Source organism: Festucalex cinctus, chromosome 17, assembly GCF_051991245.1.
Source record: "Festucalex cinctus isolate MCC-2025b chromosome 17, RoL_Fcin_1.0, whole genome shotgun sequence".
In the NCBI taxonomy this organism is placed as follows: domain Eukaryota; kingdom Metazoa; phylum Chordata; class Actinopteri; order Syngnathiformes; family Syngnathidae; genus Festucalex; species Festucalex cinctus.
The window spans coordinates 19,931,350-19,948,067 of NC_135427.1; the positions used below are offsets into that span (position 1 = coordinate 19,931,350).

Consider the following 16,718-nt stretch of genomic DNA (forward strand, 5'->3'; position numbering starts at 1 on the left):
AGTAAAAAAAAAAAAAACTTACTATACATGGTCGTAAAAAAAAAAAAAAAATGCCTTACTATACATGGTCGTTTAAAAAAAATAAATAAATAACGTCTTACTATACGGTACATGGTCGTTAAAAAAAACCAAAAGAACAAATGCCTTACTATCCATGGTCGTTAAAAACAAAACAAAACAAAAAAACACCTTACTATTCATGGTCAAAAAAACAAAAACGTTTAAAAACAAAAAAACAAAACAGGCCTGACTATTCATGGTAAAAAAACAAAAAACGCCTTACTATACATGGTGGTTAAAAAAAAACAAAAAAAAAAACGCCTTACTATACATGGTAGTTTAAAAACAAACAAACGCCTTACATGATTGTTTTTAAAAAAAAAAAAAAACGCCTTACTATTCATGGTCAATAAAAAAACAAAACAAAAAACAAAAACGCCTTGATATACATGGTCGTTTAAAAAAAAAAAATGCCTTACTATACATTGTCGTTTTACAAAAAAAAAACGCCTTAGTTTTTTATATATATATATGTATATATATATATATATATATATATATATATATATATATATATATATATATATATATATATAAACAAACGCCTTACTATACAGTACATGGTCGTTTAAAAAAAACAAAAAAAAACATGGTCGTTAAAAACAAACAATCAAAAAAAAAAAAAAGGCTTACTATTCATGGTAAAAAAAAAAAAAACGCCTTACTATACAAGGTCGTTTAAAAAAAATTAAATAAAATAAAAAAAACGGGGCTGGGGCGGGGGTGTTCCGGGCGTCTGGGTCGGCTCGCCGACCGGTGTCCGCTCGGGTGGCTTGGGGGTGGCCTTGGTGCTGCCGCGGCCTGGGGATTCCGGGGGGGGGGGGGGGGGGGGGGGGGGCGGTGCTCGCTTTGCTGGACCGCGGTTGACGGCTTCTTTCTTTGGTGGTGGTCCTTATGCCAGATCCATCGCACCAGCATCTACTGAAACTCAAACAGAAGTTGCCTCTCCCTCCCACAGCCCCTTGAATCAGTGGGTGCTGGTGTCTGTGGATCTCACTTTGCTTTATCTATCCTTCCCTCCTTCCTCTCTTTAGTTTTTCCTCTGGTCACTTGAGATCTCAATTTATTGGAAGTTTGAGGTTTCTGGGGTTGGCATAAGACTCTGGTTTTGTAACCACGCAGGAGGGGTTTGGTTGGTGCTGGATTTCACTTTGATGGATTGGATGTACTGGCTTCTATGGATCTCACTCTGCCTCATCGACCCTTCCCTCCTTCCTCTCTTTAGTTTTTCCTCTGGTCTCTTGAGATCTCGCTAATTTGTTGAATTTAGAGGCTTCCGGGGTTGGCGTAAGACTTTGATTTTGTAACCATGGGGAAGGCAGGAAGTGTTTGGTCGGTGCTGGATTTCACTTTGATTTATCTTTCTTTTCTCTTTATTTTTTCTGACCTTTTCTCTGGTCTCCTGACCATTTGAACCTCACGACTCTGGCAAGATTCTGAAGTACCTGGTTAAGGCGAAGGGTAATGGGATATTTACAAGGTTTTAGGTGAATTAATGAGTATAAATGTATACGTATTTGCACGCACACGCACGCGCACGCACGCACGCAAACGCACACACGCAAACGCACACACGCACAAAAAAAAAAAAAAAAAAAAAAAAAAAAAAAGAGCAATGATGATAAGACGTTGAATCGGTATGACTACCGAATGAACAATTCTGAGCTCTTTTAAAAAAAAAAATTAAAAAAAATAAAAATAATAATAATTTTTTTTAAAAATAAATAAAAAAAAACGCCGAACTATACAGTACATGGTCGTTAAAAAAACAAACAAACAAAAAAAAACAGCCTAAACAGTTATTGGCTATAAAACAAAAAGATAAAAGGTGAGGATATTGATGGAAATGCAGTATTGTGGTAACGATGCAATGGCATATCCCCAAGAGACTTGATATGCATCCAATCAAATTGGTTTATGATGCCCAAAGGCATTTCCCTTGACCCCGCTGTCAGTTTTTTTTTTTTCTCTCTCTCTACCTTATAGGAAACCAAGATCACAATCTCAACCGCAGTTGACTTAGCCTCACTCTATTTACGGGACAGAGGTTGAAAAGAGGAGAAAATAGAACTCGGTTTTCCGACGTAGGGAGTAAAACACCTTCAGAAAAATAAACAAAATACTAAAATACAGATAGCAAAATCCACCTATTATTATCCATTTTTGGGGCATCTTTGTCTTTTGCTGTTGACTCGAAATATTACAGTGCCTATCTTTTGAAATGTCAACAAAAATAATCCCAACATATTATTTCAGCAAAACTATTTTGTAGCTTCTGAATTATCTAAAGGCTGATTTGGAGACAGTCACAAGAAGGAGTCATGCCACAGTGAAAATTAGAACTGGCCTCTCACAGGGCAGTTTTCAGAGTGGGTGTTCCAAATTTTAAACTCACATTCTATTGTCACATAGTAAACACATATATCCAATTGCAATAGACATGGAAATCAGTCAAAACATGGCTGACAAGCAGTTTCTGGCTTCCCCAAAATGATCAGAGCTGTTGATTTCAAACTATGTTGAACTTGCGGTGCATTCCCAAATGCTCCATGATGTTAAAAAAATAAAAAAATAAAAATCAAGTGAAATACTGTACGCTCTTTTAACTCATTTGCTCACAAAAACGTATAAATACGTTCTATTTTAAATATTACCAGTGTCCCAAAGACGTATTTAAGTTTTTGTTTTGTTTTTATTATTATTATTCTAGAGAATAAAGAAGGCTTTGATGCAGCCACTGAACTGAAGAGAATGGTTGAAGCAATGGTAGTTATTACAAAAACGGCCAGGAGGTGCCAGTAGAGTATACGAGATCAACCAGGGCCATGTTGCAACAAGCGATTTCCCCACAGTTTTAAACAGATTTGTGAATAATGTTGAAAATTAGCTATATTCTAATGCTAATTGCTGCAAAACGGAAACAGATAGAAATATACTTTTTTTTTTTTTGATGAAAGAAGAGACGCTAATCTTTTTGGTATGTTCCATTTATAGCAATAGAACACAATATTCTGTGGGCCTTGCAAAATCCAGGAAAACATCTGAGTTAAATAGCTTTCAACCACTTTAGTTGCAGTTAATTAACACAATTTAATTTGTGTTATTTGGATCTTGCAATCTAAGTCGAAACAAAACATGGCATTGATATGTTAACACGTTTTTATTTATGGACTTGTTTCTGTTCTTGCTCAGTTGCTTCGACTGATTCTTGATGAGCAGCGAAAATTATGACAAGTGAAGCAAGAACATGAGAAATCCCATTCTATCAAATTACAATGCATATTTGTTTCTTTCAATTCCTATCAATGGGAATTTTGTTGATTTGGGAGCTTGGTAACCAAATTCAACTTGCAAATGAAGGCACCAGGCATTGAATTGGATTCGGTGGCAATCCAGCATTTCACATGCATGTCCAGTTAATAAAGGTTTTCGCATGACAATTTGACCCTGGATCAGATTAAATCTGTTTCTCCCTATGGGGAATTGATCGTTCTCTCTCTCTTTCTGTCGCTTACCCTCTCCCTCCCTCTTTCTTTCTCTCGCTCCCTCTCTCGCAGTCGCAGTCTTGCGCGCACCCTGTCACCGTGACGCACTCGTCGCTTGGATCCTCCACCGACACCTTCCTCACTTAGGTTTACTTCGGCATAAATCGTCTGAGGGAGAAAAACATAGACGCCGGTAAAAAAAAAAAAAAAATGACTTGAGAGACAGCTCCGCACGGGCCGTGACGAGGGCGCATAAGTGGCTGCTGGAGCCGCGCGTAACAGAAGGAGCAGGTGGATTGACGGATGGAAGAATTGATGGACGCGCTCCGTAAAGACGCCTTGGCAGTTGGCACGATGGACTTGATACAAGGAGGACGTTTTCCATTTAAATGTAAGTTTTTTCGATGATGATGGAAAACGTCACAGATTTCCATGCCAAAGACAAAAACGCAACTGTTTGCGTAAAATTAATATACAAATTGAAAAGTATGTATTGCATTATCGATTTTGATAACCATCTATAGTGCACCACTGACTATAAGATGTATGGCAATCCCAATGAACACTGCTGTCATAGTAAATAAAGGTTCATGAGTGAAAATACATGCACAAACATTATGGATTGTGTGACTGCTAATTTAATTATGTAGATGGAGTTTCCCGTCTGAGCTCCCTGACAGCACAATATCAGTCCCTGTAGGGGCTGGCAAAGATTGCTTTGGAGGTAGAAAATATCAAAGCTCTCCAAGAATTTAGAATAAAAAAAAAATACAAATCATGCTTGCAAGGATAATTTGATTTCCCTGAAATGTTGCTATCTGAAAACATAAGAATGTCGTCTCAATCATAGAAATATCCTTCGAAATGCGTCTGAGATGAATCTTAATCATTTCATTACTTTGCATTTAGAAATCAAATTTGGCATTTTTTCTATTTAAACAAACAAAAGAGAAAAATAGGGAATTATTTCTGTATGGGGGATTTAAAAAACTAAAAAAAATAACGCCATGCAATGGCAATGCACATATGATGTAATAAATGTTTTTACCCCAGTGGTGTCCAAATTGTGGCCCGGGAGCCATTTTTGGCCCACCGTCGAATTTTTAGCGGCCCACAATGTTTATTTTCATAATGCGTTAAATTGCAGCATAATTAGTAAATCTAATTAACGCATTAATCTGACATCCCTAATTTTTGTTGTTGTTTTTATTTCCATTTATATATTTTTTTTATTTAATTCTTGAATTATATTTTTTATATCTGCTTTGAATTTTTTCATTTTTATTTATTTATTTTTTGTTTTGGCATTTTTGGTCTTCCATACACTGTCTGTTTTTTTTTTGTTTTGTTTTTTAATTGATTGTAATCCCTCCATACTATGTCGAGCAAAAAAAAATGCAATATGAATTCACATGTATTTACTTACGTATGGTGTTCCACAGGGTTCAATTATTCGGGCCTCTGCTGTTTTCATTGTATTTTCTGCCCTCGGGTTCCATCTTCCAAAAAAAAAAAAAAACAGCGGTGGTTGCTTTAAAGTGCTCCATAAATATCCAGCATAACAAATTATTTACCTTATCATCCTTAATAGAAAGATGTAGTGTTGTTTCTCAAAAATAATTTAATACATAATTGTTTGATGGATTCGTTTGAACGTATTTAATAAAGTCAAAGAATGTCATCATGGCCTTTGCATCCTTCAATATTTCTGTTTCTGGCCCTCGGAGGAAATAGTTTGGACACCCCCGGTTTCCCCGAAGGTGGTGTGCCTTTAATGCATGTGACTTTTCGCTCAACTCGAATGACAGATTCTCCCACAGTGTCAGAGCTGTTTGTCCCCAAGATCGATTGAATAAACATTTGTCTCCGGTTAGCAGCACGACGCCCTCGTTGTCCCCTCTCTCGAACCTGCCTTTTTACATGTATGCACACAACTACACATCTGCACGCACTTCAGCCCTTGACAGAGGTGATTCTGGGATCAGGGCTAGTGGAGATAGTGGACGCATCATAGCTTAAAAATAAAAACTTTTTTTTCAAAAATTTCTTTTGCACTATTCCAGTTACTTCACAAAGATTGGGGAATATCAAAATAAACATGATTGGACAATATTTTTTTTATTTTCTGGGTAGTCAGGAGGATATGGCAAAAGTAAGGAACACTAACTGGTGGGAGGGGTTGAGGTGGAACAAACCATTTTCAATCAAATGGGTGTATTTGTATTTTTATTACATATATATATATATATATATATATATATATATATATATATATATATATATATATATATATATATATATATATATATATATATATGTATATATATATATATTCTAAAATTTTGTTCACTTGGGGGACACCCCCAAAAATGGGCTAAATATGCATCTGGCCCTTGCCCTGGATGATTTGACTCCTGGTGGTGGATTTAAGGCAGGGGTGTCAAACATATGGCCCGCGGGCCGGATCAGGCCCACGGGCCAATAAAAGGGGTTTAATCTGGCCCGCGAGATGATTTTGTAAAGTAAAAAAACAAATAAAAAATTGTAATGTCGGACTATTTAATCAGCCGGCCACAATCAAAACATATACATTTGTAATTTCACAAGCAGTCCTCAGATGAGCAATTCAACTTGTACGGGGAATCGTCCTCGATGTCATTTCACACACAACTTAAATTTACATTTATTATTATTATTATTATTATTATTATTATTATTTAAATCATAGACCGACAAACGTATTAAATACAAAAAAAATCAATTACTAGTAAGGATTAGCATCCTTTTAACATCATTAACTGCGACACGCAATGCATTCTGGAAATAATATATATGCAAAACAGGCCGATTTAACACGTCCGGAACATATACCGGCAAAGTGTTGCCGCGTTCCATTTGCATTTGTGTTATTTTTTCGGAACAATATGATTACAGCTCCGTAATTTAGGTAGGGCTGGTCCATGAAAATCTGCGTATAAATGACGGCAACCGTTTTGAAATTACCGGTATATACCGTTATTTTTCCGATGCGGCCCACTTGGTAATATATTTTCCTCCATGCGGCCCCTGAGCTAACATGAGTTTGACACCCCTGGTTTAAGGTTTGGTTTGACAGCTGGAACAATAAATAATTTGGGATGTAAGTGGTTGGAAAATTGTCGCTTTCAGGGAGCCGAGTATACTGTACATGAACATGTGACATTCGACCTGACGGGAGTTATATTGGGTAACTGTTGTCATGGCTCTACTGTCACAAATAATACTCTTCTCTCACTTTGTCATCTCCTCCTAGTTGTATTTCTCTCGTCATCTGCGATGTGAACCGCGAGGCTCCTCGCACCCCTCGGCCGTATTTTAAACAACTTTGACTCCGCAATCATGGCGCTGGATCAGTGGTCCTTCCTCTCACCTCCACCGAACATGACTACCCCCGAGCCACTCCTGTACGACAGCTACCTCCAGGGGAACGAGTCCGACCTGGACCTGAACCTGACGGTCGAGACCAGGGAGCCCCACCAGGACAAGACCAGCTCGGTGGTCATCACCTTCATTTACTTCATGGTGTGCGCGGTGGGGCTGTGCGGCAACGCCCTGGTCATCTACGTCATCCTGCGCTACGCCAAAATGAAGACGGTGACCAACATATACATCCTCAACCTGGCCGTGGCCGACGTGCTGTGCATGATGAGCCTGCCGTTCATCGCCTTACAGCTGGCGTTGGTGCACTGGCCCTTTGGCAAGGCGCTGTGCAGGGTGATCATGACTGTGGGTAGGTGGGGAGACGGGCACGCTTCAGAGGGCGGCCGAACTTCGTTTGAGCAAATAGGCACTTTGCGGCTCGGCGAGAGGCAAACGCTTGAAAAACATGATAGGAAATTGTTAGCAGGGTTTTTGCTAGGGATGTAATGATAAGGAAAATATCGTGATATCATGATATTAAAACTGCCACAATATCGTCGTCGTCATGTTCACAATATTTAAAAGGACCACATTTGTTAAAAAAGTCAGGTTGATTTCCATTTCTAGCACCCCCTAGTGGCTAGTTTATTAGTGCAATTTAATTTTCATTAGGGATGTTTTGGCATTCTATGTTTCAAATCTATGCTAATTGTCAGATGAAGGGGAACCTAATTTGCTTGTGAAGCGATCAATGTGTGCTTGCATTAGCAAATAAGTGCCTCACTGTTGTTATTAGAGATTGTAGGTGGTTTATATGCATTCCCGTTATGTACAAAAACAATATTGTGCTTTTTTTTAGTCAGAGCTCTGTTTTTTTTTTTCAATATTGTGATCTTTTTTAAATATTGCAAACACCCCACAATATTGTGATAATTATTGTATCGTGACCTTCATATCGTGATAATATCGTATCGTGATGTTTGGATATCGTTACATCCCTAATTTTTGTAGGTATCATCAAATGTAATTTAATGTTTTTTTTAATGTTATGTGTAATATAACCTCAAAATAATTTAATGCCCACACCGTATTGCTTATATAGGCAAATATACCGCACATGCATACATATAGATATAAATAAAGTGTAAATTAACTTATTTGCTCCCAAAAACGTATAAACTCATTCAATTTTAAATGTTTGAAATATCCCAAAGCCGTATTTATTCGGGATGTAACGATATCCAAACGTCACGATACGATATTATCACAATATTATTGGGAGGTTGGCGATATTTATTGTCATTATTTTACACACAACTTAAAGTTATGGTTTGTTAAATTATTATCATTATTATTATTATTATTAGTATTTTTTTTTTAAATCATAGACCGACATAAATGTGTTAAATATGACAAGGATTAACGTCCTTATAACGTCATTAACTGCGACCCGCAATGCATTTGGGAACAATATATAGGCAAAGCAGGTTGATTTAACAAGTCCGGAACGTATACCGGCAAATTGTTGCCACGTTCCATTTGCATTTGTGTTATTTTTTCGGAACAATATGATGACAGTTCGTAATTTAGGGCTGATCCACGAAAATCTGCAGAAAATGACGGCAATTGTTTTTCCCGATGGGGCCCACTTGATAAAATATTTTCCTCTATACGGCCCCTGAGCTAACATGAGTTTGACAGCCCTGATCTAGAGAATGTCAGAATCGATATTGATCTAATAACATGACAAAATCATAAAAACAAGAGATGACAAGTATAAAATATATTGTGTGCGTGTATATCGCAACGTACCGTTACGTGTTTTGCCAATTGAAGTTGGCTGTCACAATTTTTGCTCTGACCACCCAATCAGAGGACAGAAAAATGCTGACAAAATCGAGGACTAACATGAAATAGTTGAAGTTTCATCAGCCGGCAACAACCGATTCCGAAGACTGAGCAAATGACATTTATATGGCGGCAGATTCTCAGATCCTTTCAAGCTAATTTGCAGGTAATTATCTGGTTTGATGAAAAGCATAAGTGATTCCTGCTTCTGCTTCTCCCCCAGACTCCCTCAATCAGTTCACCAGCATATTTTGCCTGATGGTGATGAGCATCGATCGATACCTGGCCGTGGTTCACCCAATTAGGTCGACAAAATGGCGGAAGCCCCGGGTAGCCAAGTTAATCAACCTGACAGTGTGGGGCGTGTCACTGTTGGTCATCCTACCGACTATGATCTTCAGCGGCCTGGACAAGGTACCGGTATGCGGTATCGTTTGGCCCGAGCCGCAGGAAGTCTATTACACCGCCTTCATATTTTACACCTTCTTCATTGGATTCTTCCTGCCACTGGCCGTCATATGTTTGTGTTACCTGCTCATTATCGTCAAGGTAAGAAATTGCTTACTCCGCCGGTACTCAAAATGAAGTTTTGCTTGTCAACGTAAGATTGTGTTGGGAATCGAAAATATTGAGTCGGCTGCTGTTCTCGGTCGTTGAACTCTGTTTGCGATTGAGTTGCCTCATTGAACATGTCTGCGGTAGAGAATCCGCATGACATCAGACTATGAGCTAAATTTAGAAGTTACGTCTCGAAGAATAAGCATCATCATAGCAGCAAGATGATGTGATTTTTATGGTTCATATTACTAGCTGTATGAATACTGTCAGAACGGTGCACGTGTTGTGTCTGTTTGCCTCACAGTTCAGTGGTTCCAATTATTTTATTTTATGCACGCTTGTGTATATTTTCTCCGGGTAGTCCGGCTTCCTCCCTCATTACAAAAAACATTAGGGCCCGATAGAGCTGGCAAAATTAATCAACAAGTAATCGATTATCAATTAATCGACAACTATTTTAATAATTGAATAATCGTTTGGAGCCATTTTTTTTTATTTAAAATGTTCCAAATTAGGGCTGGGAATCTTTGACTGTCTCATGATTCGATTCGATTACGATTTTTGGGTCTACGATTTGATTCAGAATTGATTTTTGATTCTCGATTCAAACGATTTTCGATTCAAAATTATTTGATTGACAAATGATTTCTGCTTCAATTTACAGATGTGCACAACATTGTCATGATCTACTCATGTCTGCTTTGCAAGACAAAATGACAAATAGAGAAATTAAAGTGTTGTTTTTTTTGTTTAAACATTTATTAATTTTGTTTTGTAAGTGCCTTTTTCCACAAAAACAGCATGTGGGCTACAACTGCCTTTTCCCCTTCTTCTTCTTCATTTCTAATTTAAATAAAATTGATTTTTGGATATTAATATCGATTCGATTAATAACTGAGAATCTTGATTCTTTTATGAATCGATTTTTTGGCACACCCCTAGTCCAAATCCTCTGATTTCAGCATATCAACAGTAATTGTTCACTGATTTCTGTAGTCGTTCATGAAAGACTGTGTTTCATCAAAAAGACATTTACTAACATCTGTTTTTATTTTGGAAAACAATGACCGAACCGGTATCATAGTACATCATCAATCACAATACGAATCCGAAATAAACACCAATCAATGGTTAATAAACAGTAATCAGGGGAAAAAAATGCTTTGTAATGCACTTTAATGCAAAATGAAAATGAATCAGATTAGTCAATTAATTGATTGAATCGAATAGATTAATCAATTCTAAATATATTCGAGAGTGACATCATTAGGGCCTGGCCGATATGGACCTTTTGCGGCTGTGCCGATTTTTGGCAGAAAAAAATACAGATTAGTGATTAACTGGTTGGTTACTTTAAAAATATATATACCATTATGTATATTGTATAAAATGCAAAAAAAAAAAAAAAAAAATCTAGTATTTCATTGGGCATCAATTATACAAGGAATTTCACTATTCCAGAGCAAGCTATTTCCTGATTGTAAATCGGCCACAAGAGGGTGGCCGATACTGGTCTCAGCCACCCTCACGAGTACTGGCTGCACCAATACAGATACCTGATATCGGTGTTCGTCCATCCCTATATTCAGTATTTAGGTATACAAGGTTATGGTATAGATCAGGGGTGTCAAACTCATGCTAGCTCATGGGCCGCATGGAGGAAAATATATTATCAAGTGGGCCGCATCGGGAAAATAACGGTATATAACTTAAAAACAATTGTCGTCATTTATACGCAGATTTTCACTATTTGTGTGCCAGCCCTAAATTACGGAGCTCAACTGTAATCATATTGTTTCGAAAAATAACACAAAGGCAAATGGCCGCGGCAACACTTTGCCGATATACATTCCAGACGTGTTAAAACCACCTGTTTTGCATATATATTGTTCCCAGAATGCATTGCATGGTGCAGTTAATGATGTTATAAAGACGTTAATCCTTGTCATATCCATTTGTGTTACCAGTAATTGAATTTGTGTCGTATTTAACACATTTATGTCGGTGTATGATTACATAAAAAGAATAATAATTAAACAAACCGTAGTTTAAGTTGCATGTAAAATGATGACATCCAGGACGATGATTCCCCGTACAAATTGCATTGCTCATCTGAGGATTGCTTGTGAAGTTTATTTATATGTTTTGATTGTGGCCGGCTGATTAATTAGTCCGACATTACAATTTTTGTTTTTTTTACTTTACAAAATCATCTCCCGGGCCGGATTAAACCCCTTTGTGGGCCTGATCCGGCCCGCGGGCCGTATGTTTGAAACCACTGGTATAGATTGAAATGTAATAAATAACGAGACAAGTGTCACCTGTGTACAACTGCTGAAAATGGTTAGAGTACATAAAGGTACAAATAATCGGTTATTTGCCCAATGCTTTTGGTCGATGTTCAAAGGGCTATAATCGGTCCTAAAAAACACACGTTAATCGAAAACTAGATTATCCATAGGTGTGAATGTGAAAGGGTTTTTGTCTATGCACTAGGGATATCACGATAAGGGCAATATTGTGATATTAAAACTGCCACAATATCGTCGTCGTCATGTTCACAATATTTAATTAAAAGGAACACATCTGTTAAAAAAATAAAATAAATCCTTTGTCCAGATCTAGCACCCTCTAGTGGCTATTTTACTAGTGCAATTTAATTTTCATTAGGGATGTTTTGGCCTTCTATGTTTAAAATCTATGCTAATTGTCAGATGAAGGGGAACGTAATTTGCTTGTGAAGCGATCAATGTGTGCTTGCATCAGCAACTAAGTGCCTCAATATTGTTATTAGAGATTGTAGGTGGTTTATATGCATTTCTATTATGGGCAAAAGCACAATATTGTGCTTTCTTTTAGTATGAGCTCTTTTATTTTTCAATATTGTGATCTTTTTTAAATATCGCCAATGTCCCCACAATATTGTGATAATTATCGTATCGTGACCTTCATATCGTGATAATATTGTATCGTGATCTTTGGATATTGTTACATCCCTACTATGCACTAGGGGTGTGAATTGCCTAGTACCTGACGATTCGATTTGTATCACCATTCATATGTCACGATTCGATTTGATAAGATTAATCCCGATACGAATTTATAAGTCGATTGTTGCGATTTATTTTTTTAACTCAAATTTAGAAAATACTAATAGGTAAACCTATACTACAAGATTTGTATGAAAATGTATTATTTATTTACCTGAAACTAAAGTCTGAGCCACTGTATTTAATCCATTTCAAGTTTGAACAGCATTGAAATAAAATATTAAGTCTTAATGTTCCATTTAATATAAAATTTTTCCATGATTAAGTTATGAACCCTTACCCTAAGTAAGATGTTTTGTTGAACATTTTTCCATTAAAAATATATGTTTAAAAATCGATTTGGCCGCCTATTGAATCGATTCGAGAATTGCGTGCTGTAATATTGCGATATATTGCCGAATCGATTTTTTTAACACCCCTAATAATGCCTAAAATAAAATAAAAAAATCTAGTATTTCATTGGGCATTAATTATACACGGAATTTCACTACTCAAGAGCAAACTAGTTCCTGATTGTAAACTGGCCACAAGAGGGCGGCCGATGGTGGTCTCAGCAACCCTCACAAGTACCAACACCTTAAAATAAGGCGAGTATCAGCACCAATACAGATATCTGATCAGTATTCATCCATCCCTATACAGTATTCAGTATTTAGGTATACAAGTTTATGGTATAGATTGAAGTGTGTACAACTGCTGAAAATGGTTAGAGTACATAGAGGTACAAATAATCGCTTATGTGGCCAATGATTTTGGCCGATGTTGGAAGGGCCATAATCGGTCCTAAAAAAGATACTTTTTTTTTTTTTAAGCGAGCTCTGTGATTGGCCCTACGATTGGCTGGCAACCAGTCCAGGGAGAACAACCAATCATCCAAAACCCAGATGAATGGACAGACGATTGGATGGACGAATGAAGATTTTGCGGCACTGACACTTTGCTCTTCCCCAGGTGAAATCGTCGAGCATGCGAGTCGGCTCGAGCAAGCGCAAGCGTTCCGAACGCAAGGTGACGCGGATGGTCTCCATCGTGGTGGCCGTGTTCGTACTCTGCTGGTTGCCCTTCTACATCTTCAACGTCACGTCCGTCACCAGCTCCATCAAGCCCACGTCTGCCGTTAAGAGCACCTTCGATTTCGTGGTGGTGCTGGGCTACGCCAACAGCTGCGCCAACCCCATTCTCTACGCCTTCCTGTCGGACAACTTCAAGAAGAGTTTCCAGAAGGTGCTCTGTCTGAAAAAGGTGACGGGCCTGGATGAGATGGATCGCAGTGACAGCAGGGCGGACCGGAGCAGGATGGTCAACAACGCGCTGATCATCAACGCCAATCTGGAGGCGCACAATGCGGCGTTGCTCAACGGAGAGCTGCAGACCAGCATTTGAGTATGAAGGCTCTGCTTATAAGATTGTTTACTACTCCGAGTACACAGAGGACTGATGTCATAGCCGAGCGTCCTATGGACTCTGACACATGAAGTGAAATCTAAACAATTTCACAACAGAGGCCAGAGAAGGTACATTGACCTGTTTGAGCAGATGAGGCAACCTGATCTCATTGACCCTGAACACGGCGAGCCTCTTGACGGACATCAAACGCAAGTTGGACGGTCTCTAACTTGGAAACGAATTGCCGAAAGAAGGGCTACTTTCCTGCTTAATGGCGTGCGAGGAAGAGACACCCTTTGGATGTTTGGAAATGTGATGTCATTAGACACGGTTTTCATGAAAGGGAAACAAACATGTTAGCGAAGACAGCCTAGCAACCCTGAAACGACACAACTCAAACCCTGAAAAATAAATAAGACGTAATGGTATCCGGTAATGATCTGTTACACCAGCCCGGTCTTCAGAAGATGTTCTGAGAAACACTTCACAACACCGCACTGTTTCCCAACGATGAAGGACGCTGGCAGCTTGCCGAGGAACGCCGCACCGATCCGTAAACTCGTCAACGGTGAAAGAAACTGGCAACCCTCTCTTCGTTTCAAAACAGCTTGTACTTGTAAATACCAACATGTTTTTTTGCCAGCCTGGCGCATGTGCAAACATGGGTGGGCCAGTCGGAAAGGTCAGTCAAATATTTTCCAGTTGTGGCATGTCCGTGGGAGTGTTCACCGTGTATTTGACATTTTGCCGAACCCGGCTTCTTACTGTCAGTGTGCACTTTTCACATTTTTCACGCAGCGCTCACTTTTGAAAGGTTGCCATGACAATGTAAAGGGTCCTCGATGTGCCGATGAGTATAACATGAGGTAGGTAGGTAACGATGGATGTTGTAATATTTGGATTGAACTGAAGAATGAGACCCTTGAGAACCCGTCTTTTATAGTTATTTGTGAAATTGTACAACATATATTGTAAACTGACCAGATTGTATCTGTTGATTTTCTAATTGCAGAAGCTTATAAACATCATACTAGATCAGTGGTGTCCAAACTACGTCCCGGGGGCCATTTGCGGCCCGCCGTCCATTTTTCAGTGGCCCGCGACATATGTTAAAAAATGGCATTTGACTCAGTTCAAATAAAATAAACAAAACAAAAATGTCTGGAGATGGTCAAAGTAAGACGGGAGGGTATCGAAAAACAGGTGCATGTCATTAAAGGTTAAAAAAAAACTGAAAAAATTAAATCTAAAATACAAAGAACAATATTGTGACCGAAATAAAAAAAACACGAAAATGCCTTTTAAAAAACGAAAACTAACTGAAACTACCTTTTATGTTTACAAAACTAACTAAAATGAACTATAATTATAACAAACATGTCCTTCGTTTTAGTCTTTGGTAATTAATTTAACGCATGAGCCTTTGGGGATGATTTTAAATGTGATTTTTAGTAGATTTATTTTGATATAAACCGGAATAATGACATTTGAAAGTATGTCGCACAGAAGTGACGTCATCTAGCCAATAGAAAAGCACCTACAGATGACGTTGCGGCCATGCTGTTTTTTAAATATTGCGCACAAGTAATACACATTTTTTTAAACTAATACTGGAACTAACAAACTAAACTAAAACTAAGCATTTTTTAAAGAACTCAACGAATAAAAACTAACAGAACCACCCTGAAAACTAATAAAAACGAACTAAAATGAAAAATTTCTAAACTATAATAACCCTACTGCCATATTACTAGTGTTGTTCCGATACCGATAAAGGTATCGGCAGAGGCACCGATACTGCATTAAAACAGTGGTATTGGTATCAGTGAGTACTCACAAGTAACATGCCGATACCATTAATTCCAACTCTAATATAGGATTTTGCAGCATCTTGTGTCTTGCTTGTGCACGGTATTCACTGATATGTGACATGTTCACTGCAAGCCGATCTAAGATATCCTATTGGCCCTTGAATGCTCTGAACCAATCGCAGGACAGCTTTTTCATGTTGAGGAAAATCGGTATCGGCCAATACTGCAAAGCTGCGTATCGGAATCGGTATCGGGGGCCAAAAAATGGTATCGGAACAACACTACATATTACAAATAAATGTGTTTATTATACTGTAGCATTTTTAGTATGCAAAAGCACAAATAAATTATTTGTACAATTTTTAGGACTAAACACAATTTCTCTTCATAACATTATGCGGCCCTTGCGTCCTTCTGATTTTCTGGATGTGGCCCTCAAATGAAAAAGTTTGGACACCCCTGTACTAAATCAACCATGAACAAATTGCATAAAATTTATCAGCGCTCTGGGCACCCTTCCGTCATTGTTAGTTATTTTTTCAAGCCAAATCAAATTGTACACTCTAAAAACTGTTGGGTCAAAAGTAATCCAATTATGGATCAAAAAATGGACCGGTCCATTTTACGGGTCAATTTGACCCAGCTTTCTGGGTTGTTTTAAACAAAATGACCCAATTTTTTGACCCAAGTATAGGATCTCTCCAGTATTTACAAATTGATTTACACATTTTCTTTTTTGCCAAAAAAAAAAATTAAAAAGTAGGGGATTTGACCATTTTTGACCCATAGTTTTTTTTTTTTTTTTTTTTTTTACCATTTTTCTTAGAGTGTAATTGTCACTCCATTTTATTTTAACTATAGCTGTCAAAATTAATCAATTAATCGACAAGTAATCAAATTCATCAATTATCAAATTAATCAACAACTATTTTAATAATCGAGTCATGGTTTGGAGCTGCTCCTTGATGAAAGAAGACTGATTATCGTCTGTGTTTAATCAAAATAAGACATTTGCTCATCTGTTTTTATAATACACATTAATGCAAAATTAAAATGAATCCGATTAGTCGATTAATCAATAGAATAATCGATAAATTAATCGATTCTACCCTTGCGAGGAA

General features: G+C 37.7%; 1 protein-coding gene across 2 annotated transcripts; it reads left to right on the forward strand.

The window, feature by feature from the left end:
• Positions 1-3,632: 3,632 nt before the first annotated feature.
• On the forward strand, positions 3,633-16,374 carry LOC144005082 (somatostatin receptor type 2-like). Of its 2 annotated transcripts, none has more exons than XM_077502990.1 (4): positions 3,633-3,936; positions 6,838-7,314; positions 9,016-9,341; positions 13,352-16,374. In XM_077502990.1, exons 2-4 carry the CDS (start codon positions 6,924-6,926, stop codon positions 13,781-13,783), a joined length of 1,149 nt encoding a protein of 382 aa, XP_077359116.1. In that variant the 5' UTR covers positions 3,633-3,936; positions 6,838-6,923; the 3' UTR covers positions 13,784-16,374. The 2 variants fall into 2 exon arrangements, with proteins under 2 accessions (XP_077359116.1, XP_077359117.1); XM_077502991.1 differs by having other exon boundaries at positions 9,016-9,206.
• Positions 16,375-16,718: the final 344 nt, after the last annotated feature.

What these genes read in the sequence shown, in the direction of transcription:
- LOC144005082 (XM_077502990.1), top strand. Translation starts at nt 6,924, where the DNA reads ATGGCGCTGGATCAGTGGTCCTTCCTCTCACCTCCACCGAACATGACT. An exon ending in CAGGGTGATCATGACTGTGG is followed by an intron (nt 7,315 to 9,015) that starts GTAGGTGGGGAG and finishes CTTCTCCCCCAG; the next exon opens with ACTCCCTCAATCAGTTCACC. An exon ending in ACCTGCTCATTATCGTCAAG is followed by an intron (nt 9,342 to 13,351) that starts GTAAGAAATTGC and finishes GCTCTTCCCCAG; the next exon opens with GTGAAATCGTCGAGCATGCG.